This window comes from Corvus kubaryi, unplaced genomic scaffold, assembly GCF_017639235.1.
Source record: "Corvus kubaryi isolate FWS band 111438036 unplaced genomic scaffold, C.kubaryi_AGA036_p1.0 37397, whole genome shotgun sequence".
NCBI lineage: Eukaryota > Metazoa > Chordata > Aves > Passeriformes > Corvidae > Corvus > Corvus kubaryi.
In genome coordinates, this window is record NW_024581136.1 from 12809141 (window position 1) to 12818829 (window position 9689).

Here is a 9689-nt window from a genome sequence, read left to right on the forward strand (position 1 = left end):
CGCCCCGCTCCGCTCCACTCGGCCTGGCCCCGCCACCAAGGTGATCGCCGTGCGCACGGGAGGAGCTTCGCACCGGCACCCGCACTGGTATCTGCACCGGTACCGCCACTCGCACCCCCAGAGAGCCGCAAAAGCACCGGGGCGGTGAGCCGCAAAGGCACCCGCAGCCGCCCTCACGACACTGGCACTCGGACCGGCGCCCACACCGGCACTGGCAGCAGAACTCGGGCTCACACGCGGCTGCCCGCAACGGGCACCGGCACACGGACACAGGGACACAAGGACCGGCTCCTGTCTTCAGCATTCAGAGGGGCAGCCCAGCGCCGCACGGTACTGGTCACTGGCACCGGCAGCGGGTAGTAATGGTGCACAGCCGCAGCGGCACCCCCTGCTCCGGTACCCGGGCACACATCCCAGTGCACCGGCGCCCGCACAGGTGGATGCACACACGCACACTGACACCCCATCCCCGGTACCTAGAGGATGGCACCCCGATGTCACCCTCAGGCCCATGCCACAGCACACGCACACAGGGGTGCACAGCCATGGTCAGAGCCTTGGTGGTGAGCGAGGGGAAGGCCGTGGCTGTGCACGACCTCACACCTTGCCTTGACAGTTCCCAACCCTGTGTGACCACCTGTCCGGGACAGGCCGTCACTGCAGGTCACCCGCTCGGTGCCCGGGGTGCTGCTGCACAGGGGGTGAAAGTGCCCCCCGGGGTGCCTGGCGGGACTGTCGTGCCCAAGCTGTGGAGCCGGGCACACAGCATGGCACGTGTGAGCAGGAGGGGTGTGTGTGCACACAGGTAGTGGGGCACCAGGGTGCCCACGGGTGTCTGTGACATATGGGGACCACGGCAAGCCTGCCAGCAATACTACTTCACTTGCCCAGGTCGGGTGGCAGCGTGGCCCATGCCAGGGCGGCGGAGCCCCGGCTCTCCAGCTGCCAGTGCCGTTGCCGGTATCAGCGTCAGTGCCGGTGCCGCTGTCAATACTGGTGCGTCAGTGTCAGTGCCGGTACCGGTGTCGGTGTCAGTGCTGGTGCCAGTGCCGATGCCGGCGTCAGTGTAGGTGCCCGTGTCGGTGCCGGTGTCAGTGTCGGTGCCCGTGTCGGTGCCGGTGTCACTGTCAGAGTCGGTGCCGGTGCCGATGTCCCCGCACGTGGGGCCGCCCCGCCCCTGGCCCCGCCCCCGGCGCGCGGCGGTGCCGTCACGGCGTTGCGCAGGCGCGGTGCGGCGGAAGCGCGGCCGGGCGAACATGGACGCGGGCGGTGGCGGCGGGCAGAGCCGGGTGCAGGGCGGCCCCGGGGCAGGCGGCGACGAGAAGCCCACGCCGCCTTGGGGCCGGGACCGCCGGGACCCGCCCGCCGGGCCCGAAAAGGAGCAGGAGCTGGTGAGTGCCGCCGCGCCGCGGGCCGCAGCTGAGTCACGGCCCATTCGGGCCCGCGTCACCGGCGGGGCAGGACGTCATCTCGCGTCACGGGGTTGGCCGGCATCCCTCCGGGAACGGGACGTCATCCCACGTCGCGGGGGCGGCCAGCGTCCCTCCGGGGACTCCCTCCAGCGGGGACGCGTGACGGCGCCGGGACGTCATGGGGTGCCCGCGTGACGCAATTGAGGGTTCCCATTTCTGGGCGGGGGCCTGGGGGTCTCAGAGGAGTGTTGGTGAGGGAAGCTGTGATGTAACCAGGGTGTGCGTGTGACGGTGGGCACTATGGAGGGGTCCCCGCTTTGCCCAGCATGGGGGTGACCTTGGCTCTGGGGCTCCCCATGGGCTGGGGGACACAGCCTGTGGGTGAAGGGGCTGCTGTCACTGGGGTGTCCCTCCGCTGGGCCATGATCTGACGTGCTGTTCTCTAATGGGTTGTTTTCATACAGCACAGAGTAATGGGGGAGGTGCATCTCACACCCCAGGAATGGATGGTTTCTTTGGGAGGGTATCCCCAGTAACGTGAGCGCTGCTCCACCCTGGCAGCACTGGGACAGGATGATGCCCTGAGCAATGAGTGTGTCACTGTCCTGGTACCCCTGCGGCTTGGGGTGACATCCCTGCCTCTGTCACACTGAGATTCACTGTGCTCTGCACCCTTAACTCTGCTTTCTCCTGTGCATTTTGGCAGTCCGAGGAGGACAAGCAGCTGCAGGATGAGCTGGAGATGCTGGTGGAGCGCCTGGGGGTAAGTCTGTGCTGTGCCCCTCAGCAAGGAGTCCTGGCCAGGATTTGACTCTCTCTGGCTCCACTTGTTCCTAGTGCAGTGGAGATGGGGGGATTTTACCTTGAGTGGGGTGGGGCCCCTCCTTGTCTGCTGTGATCTGTCCCCCAACCTTGCTGCCAGTCTGACTTGTGCCCAAGAGACCTCTGTGTCCCTGGTGTGTAAGAGGCTTTCTGCCCTGCTGTGCCCTCCTTCTCCAGCTTTTGGGCTGAAGGAGGCAGCCCAGGGTGGGGGGCTGCTCTGCTAAGAGCCGTGGCTGTGTTTGGGGAGGGCTGACGAGGTGGTGGCTCAGGAACCAGCCCCTGACAGCCAGCTTCCCTCTGCAGGAGAAAGACACGTCACTTTACCGCCCAGCCCTGGAGGAGCTGCGGAGGCAGATCCGCTCTTCCACCACCTCCATGACCTCCGTTCCCAAACCCCTCAAGTTCCTACGGCCCCATTATGGCAAGCTGAAAGAGATCTATGAGAACATGGCTCCAGGAGAGAACAAGGTAGAAACTCTTGGCCCTACCATCCCATGTGACTGAGGGGACAGTGCTGGGGCAGGCGATCCCAGAGCCCTCTGGACCCTGGGATCTAACAGCAGTCTCTGTGACTTGCTCCAGAGGATTATAACTTGCCAGGATGGTACCTTTGCCACCTGTGGTGGTTTGTGGGCACAGGGAGGGTGTTGTGTCCCTGGTTGCCCCTGCTTCCCTGTTCCTGGCCTGTGTCTGGAGCTCTGCACTCTTCCTGCAGCGCTTTGCAGCAGACATCATTTCTGTCCTGGCCATGACCATGAGTGGGGAGCGTGAGTGTCTGAAGTACCGACTGGTGGGCTCCCAAGAGGAGCTGGCATCTTGGGGGCATGAATATGTCAGGTAAGCCTGAGTGGGACCAGAGCTTGGGGAAGGATAAGGGGTCAGGGGAATTTTCCTGGAGCGCTTTGGCTCTGGCCGGTCTGGAATGTGTCTTGACTAGCTGGTCAGGTGTTCAGCTGCCCCTGTCACACCTGCACATGTGTCACTTCATGCTCTATTCGCAGGGGTTTCTAGCTGCAGAGGTCTTGCTGCCATGGCCTCTGAAATCTCTGCTCTTAACCCTGTTCCTCCTCTGGGCTTGTCCCTCGTAAGCTCTGCAGAATGTAGAGCTTCCATAAACAGCACAACCCTGGCTAACTGGGAGCAGCTGCTCTGCATTCTCATGGCTCAGTGAAACTGGTTTTTGTAGCAGTGATGCCCCTTTGTTCCTGCAGGCACTTGGCAGGAGAGGTGGCCAAGGAGTGGCAGGAGATCGATGAAGCTGACAAGGCTCAGAGGGACACACTTCTCACTCTGGTCAAGGAGATCGTCCCCTACAACATGGCCCACAACGCAGAGCATGAGGCCTGTGACCTGCTCATGGAGATAGAGCAGATGGACATGCTGGAGAAGTACATCGATGACAATGCCTACTCCAAAGTGTGCCTCTACCTGACCAGGTGAGGGGGCTTGGCAGGCTGAGGTGTTGGACAGGACCTGATCCCTGTTGGGCCAAGATTGCCTGATGTGGTTGTCACCCTCATGTCTGTCTCCTCCTTAAAGCTGTGTAAGCTATGTCCCGGAGCCCGAGAACTCAGCTCTCTTGCGCTGTGCCCTGGGCATCTTCCGCAAATTCAATCGCTACCCTGAAGCCCTGCGCCTGGCTCTGATGCTCAATGATGTGGAGCTGGTGGAGGACATCTTCACTTCCTGCAAAGATGTGTAAGCAGAGATGTTCCCTGCCCTCTGGAGCCTTTGCTTATCCTGTTGGGGCAAGGTTTCCCCATCTGGGCAGAGACAGGTTGGATCTGTCACTGCTGGAGATGTCTGGGGGTTTGGATTGAGACTCTTGTCCCTGAAATGAGGATGGGCAGGAGTGGGTCATCTCTATATGCCTTGGGCAGGGCAGGTTGGCACACTGCTTGGTGAGCCTGTGTTCGTGCTGGGGCTTGCTCGGTTCTGCGCACTCAGGAAGCTCCTCCCCTCTGCACAGAGTTGTCCAGAAGCAGATGGCCTTTATGCTGGGCCGCCATGGGGTCTTCCTGGAGCTGAATGAGGATGTGGAGGAGTATGAGGACCTAACAGAGATCATGTCCAATGTCCAGCTCAACAGCAATTTCCTGGCCCTAGCCAGAGAGGTGAGTGTCCCAGCTGGGAAAACCACCCTGGGCTACCTCCAGCTGTGGCTGCCCTGTCTGCCAGGCTCTGTGGCAAGATTTGAGAAGAAATCCTTCATCCCTATGATCTGGGCCAGACACCTCCTGGAGAGATTGCCATTGTAGGATGTGCTGGCCAGGAGGTAACCCCCTCCTCCCTTGTTTTGCAGCTGGACATCATGGAGCCCAAAGTGCCGGACGATATTTACAAAACCCACCTGGAAAATAACCGTAAGGGCTTGTGTTGTGGCTTTTATCGTCCCTGCCTGTGGGGAGTTCCTGAGGCTGCCAAGCACCTCTGAGCCTGTGTGGTCAGATGTGTATCCTGAGGTGGGCAGATGGCCTGTTCATGGTCTCTGACCTGTGAATTTGGGCTTCTCCTTTCTGTTGGTGGTGGGACAGGTCCTTGTTCCCCTGTGGTGTGGGATGGCTGCATAGTGGAGGGCTGGCAGGGCTTCTGTTGCTGCTTTCCTCACTATGATGTTTTTCAACAGGGTTTGGGGGAAGTGGTTCCCAAGTGGACTCAGCCCGGATGAATTTGGCCTCCTCCTTTGTGAATGGTTTTGTGAACGCTGCCTTTGGACAGGACAAGCTGCTGACAGATGATGGCAATAAATGGTTGTACAAGAACAAGGACCATGGTGAGCGAGCTGGCTGGGCAGGGCTGGAGGTGCCTCTGGGCTTGGGGTTACCACCCTGTCCCTTTTGCGGTGAGGGTGGCTGAGCTGGCCCATGTCCCTGGCTACCACAAGCCCCAGGCAGGGCACATCAGTTCAGGCCTGATGTGGGCCTTTCTCCCTTGGGACCGCAGGGATGCTGAGTGCTGCAGCCTCGCTGGGCACGATCCTGCTGTGGGATGTGGACGGGGGGCTCACGCAGATTGACAAGTACCTGTACTCCTCAGAGGATTACATCAAGGTCAGTGACAGATCCTGGCTCTGTGTCTGCGTGGGGCAGTCCTGCTGTGAGCTGGGTGTGCAGCTGGCTAGAGATTGGTCTTTGCTTTGGTCCCCTGTGCAGCTCAGCTCCTGCACAGAGAAGGGTTGGATGCTCTATGCTCCAGGCTTTTGAGCATCTCACAGCAAGGTGGGGATCTCTTGGGGACTGCCTGAAGCACCTTGGGGGCTCCTGTTGTCACAGAGCTACGAGCTTTGGACTGCTCAGCTGGATCCAGAGTGGTGTTGCCCACCTTGTACCAACTTGCACATCTTGGGGAGTGGGTGTGATGCGTGAGGTGACATCAGTCATTGGCTGGCAGGGAGCTTTGTGTGTTGGTGGCTAGTGTGTGATGGTGCTTCTGTCTTGCAGTCTGGAGCCCTCCTGGCCTGTGGCATCGTCAACTCAGGGGTGAAAAATGAGTGTGATCCTGCCTTGGCCCTCCTGTCTGACTATGTCCTCCACAACAGCAACACCATGAGGATTGGAGCCATTTTTGGGTAAGGGCCTGGCCTCAGCCTGCCTGTGCTGCACGGGGTGCAGCTCCTCCCTCACACCCCTCTGGACTCTCTGCAGGCTGGGACTGGCGTATGCAGGCTCCAACCGTGAGGATGTCCTGACTTTGTTGCTACCTGTGATGGGAGACTCCAAGTCCAGCATGGAGGTAGGCGGTGAGGCAGGGTTTGCCTGTGATTCCTGCTTCCCCATCCAGTGCCCCTGGAATACAGATGCTGTGCCAGAAGAGCATGACCGTATTTTCCTTATCTGAGCTGCTGCCACAATGGGATTGCAGCTGATTTAGGAGTGTAGGAAACCATCAGGTCTCCCAGTAGCCCAGATTTGCACAGGAAGTGGAGACCAAGGGTACCTAGTGCTGTAGGCCAGCTTACTCTGAGCTGTCCCTGTGTATGACACGGCTCCTTTCCCCTTCACCAGGTGGCTGGTGTGACCGCCCTGGCCTGTGGGATGATATCAGTGGGCTCCTGCAATGGGGATGTCACCTCGACCATCCTCCAGACCATCATGGAGAAATCAGAGACGGAACTGAAGGACACGTACGCCCGGTGGCTGCCACTTGGCCTGGGCTTGAACCACTTGGGTAAGGCTGGGCAGTGCCAGTGGCTCATGGGTTGGGGGATAGGTTGGGAGCACCCCTCTACCACTGTCCTTTAACCACCATGACACCACCATAACCACCATTCTTTCCTTGACAGGGAAGGGAGAGGCAATTGAGGCCATCTTGGCAGCGCTGGAGGTGGTGTCAGAGCCATTCCGCAGCTTTGCCAACACACTGGTGGATATCTGTGCCTACGCAGGTGAGTTGGGCTGGTTGGGGTCGGGGGAGGCAGGAGCAGGTCCAGGGCTCTCTGCCTGCTGATCCTAGTCCTCCACTTTCCCTCCAGGCTCAGGGAATGTCTTGAAGGTGCAACAGCTCCTGCACATCTGCAGTGAGCATTTTGACTCCAAGGAGAAAGAGGAGGACAAGGACAAAAAGGACAAGAAAGAGAAGGAGAAGAAGGAGAGCTCAGCTGACATGGGGGCTCATCAGGTGGGGAAATGGCTAGGATGTGTGTTCCTGGAGCAGGAACTTGCTTTGGAGGGCTCCCTAAGGTCATTGTGGTGTCAGAGCTGAAGGAAAACAGCTCTCCGCAGGATCCCCTGCTCACCCTGTCCCCCTAGGCTTGGGGTGGGCACAGAGATTTAAGAACTTGGTAATTGGGCTGGGTGCTCCCTGCCTAATGCTCAGTGCCTGTGTCCCTGCAGGGCGTAGCGGTGTTGGGGATCGCGCTCATTGCCATGGGTGAGGAGATTGGTGCGGAGATGGGCCTGCGCACGTTCGGCCACCTGGTGAGTGTCACCAGGGGGACAGCACAGAGCTGGGAAGGGACCTCGGAGCAGAAACTGTTTATTGCCTCACATCTCAGTAGAGCTTGCTGCGCTTGGTGATCTGGGTCTAACACCCACCTCCCCTCTGTGCAGCTGCGGTATGGGGAGCCCACCCTCCGCCGTGCTGTGCCCCTGGCCCTGGCTCTCATCTCAGTCTCCAATCCCCGGCTCAACATCCTTGATACCCTCAGCAAGTTCTCCCACGACGCTGACCCCGAGGTCTCCTACAACTCCATCTTTGCCATGGGCATGGTGGGCAGTGGTAAGCCTGGGGACAGCTTGGTTTGGGGTTTGTCGGGGGAGAAGGTGGGAGACCCGTGCCTTTTACACTACTCTTGCCTGCACCTCCTTGTCCCCAGGTACCAACAACGCCCGGCTGGCAGCGATGCTGCGGCAGCTGGCCCAGTACCACGCCAAGGACCCCAACAACCTCTTCATGGTGCGGTTGGCCCAGGTGATGATACCGTGCTCACTGCTTGTGTGTGGAAGGGGAAGGTTGGGGTCCCTGTCCTGGGGATGTCTCCCTCCTGAGGGCAGGGCTGGGAGACCCAGGAGTTACTCCATCATTCTTTCATGTGCTTTCTCTGCCACACTAGGGCCTGACTCATCTGGGCAAGGGGACACTCACCCTATGTCCATACCACAGTGATCGCCAGCTCATGAGCCAGGTGGCTGTGGCTGGGCTGCTGACTGTCCTCGTGTCCTTCCTGGATGTGCGCAACAGTGAGTTGTGTGGGCTCTGTCCCCCCAGTCCTCTCTGCCCCACAGGGTGGGCATAGCTCAGCCTCTTTACTTCTGTCTCCCCTCCAGTTATCCTGGGCAAGTCCCACTACGTTCTCTACGGCCTTGTTGCTGCCATGCAGCCCCGCATGCTGGTCACCTTCGACGAGGAGCTGCGGCCTCTGCCCGTGTCGGTTCGGGTAGGACAGGTAAGGGGCAGCCAGGGCTGGACAGGGGGTGCTCTGGTGTCCCTGTGTGTCCCTGGCATTGACCTTGCTGTTCTCTCACAGGCTGTGGATGTGGTGGGCCAGGCAGGCAAGCCCAAAACCATCACTGGCTTCCAGACTCACACAACACCGGTGCTGCTGGCACATGGAGAGCGGGCAGAGCTGGCCACAGAGGAGCACGTGCCTGTGACACCCATCCTAGAGGGGTTTGTTATCCTACGCAAGAACCCCAACTATGATGTTTGAGCCAAGGGGAAGCTGGGGGGGTTGGGTAGGTGGTTTGGGAGGGGAGGGAAAAAACCTAGTTTGTTTTTGTTACTGAGAGTCAAGGAAATAAACTATGCGGAGACTCTAATGCTGCTCTCCTTGTGCTGGAAGTGTGGGCTGGGCTCTCATCCCTTTGGGTGTGCCTGTGGCCCATGGAAGCTGGGCACAGTGCAGACCCCAAGATGCGGGGCGTGAACATAAGAGTCGTGGAGTGCCATGGGTACTCGTAAATTTCAGCATCTAACTGTGCCCTGTGTGTGTGTGCCTGGCACAGCCACATGTGCTTGGAGTGTGCAACTCCCCTTTAGCCTGGAGGGCCTGTACCTGACTGGGACTGCCCTCGTGGGGGGTCTTGGCTGGCAACTCTGAGCTTTCAACTGCCCTTCCAGATGCACTGGGCTCTGCCATCATTTGGTGCTGCTCCAGAGCGGGCACTGGGGTTAAAAGCAGCTGGGGAGGGGGAGATGGAAGCCACATGGGAAGTATTTTTAGCAAAGAGGAAAGCCCTGTCCTGTTTCCAAACTTGACCATGTCTGGACCCTGCTGTGCCCGAGCTGGGCGGGCAGGGGGAGGCTGTGTCTGAGTGGGAGTGCGGTGCTGGATGGACAGTGGAATGGGTGTGTGGTGCTGAGTCCCAAGGGGAGTGGGATGCGTGAAGGGTAGGGATAAGGTGCTGCATCCTGCAGGGTACAAGGTGAGGACCATGTCCCCTGTGGGTGGGAGGTGCTGGGTGGGTTCTGGGCAGGTGCAGCTCCTGGCCGTAGGAGAGGGGTGGGTGCTGGATGGGTGCAAGTCCCGCGTGAGAGCAGACCCCGGGTGGATGCTGGTCCCGAGAAGGTGCTGGTGCACGGGGCTGCGGCCACGGATGTGGCCGAGGGTGGATGGAGCACGGGTGGGTGCAGGCCGGGGCAATGTCAAGTTCTGGGTGGGGGGAGGTCCTGGGTGAGGCCGGGTCCTGGTGATGCCAAGCACCGAATGGGTGCGAGTGCCGCGGGTACCGATCCCTGGGTGGCTGTGGGTCCCGGATGGTGTCAGGCGCGTGGCGACTGCGTGTCCCGAACGGTGCCGGTGCCAGGTGCGCCCAGTCGCCACATGACCGTGCACGGGGTGCGCGGCGGAGGGACGAGAGGCGGGCGCGGCCGTCGGGAGAAGGCGCAGCCATGCGGACCCCGGCCTCCTCCGGGACGCGCGGGGCTCGCCCCGCCCCACCACGTGACCGCAGCGGCGGGGCGGGCGCGGCGTCGGCGCAACGCGCGGGGCGGGGGCGGGGCCCGGCGCGGCTCCGG

The 9689-nt window shown here is 60.6% G+C and overlaps 1 protein-coding gene across 1 annotated transcript; it reads left to right on the forward strand.

Moving 5' to 3' along the window:
* Positions 1-1224: 1224 nt before the first annotated feature.
* On the forward strand, positions 1225-8491 carry PSMD2 (proteasome 26S subunit ubiquitin receptor, non-ATPase 2). Its single transcript, XM_042042606.1, has 21 exons — positions 1225-1391; positions 2119-2175; positions 2538-2702; positions 2950-3071; positions 3446-3670; positions 3774-3932; positions 4204-4348; positions 4537-4597; positions 4861-5007; positions 5178-5284; positions 5675-5802; positions 5879-5966; positions 6239-6401; positions 6517-6618; positions 6706-6851; positions 7067-7150; positions 7283-7451; positions 7549-7643; positions 7786-7912; positions 8000-8118; positions 8200-8491. The coding sequence occupies exons 1-21, from the start codon at positions 1257-1259 to the stop codon at positions 8380-8382; spliced, it is 2727 nt and encodes a 908-aa protein (XP_041898540.1). The 5' UTR covers positions 1225-1256; the 3' UTR covers positions 8383-8491.
* Positions 8492-9689: the final 1198 nt, after the last annotated feature.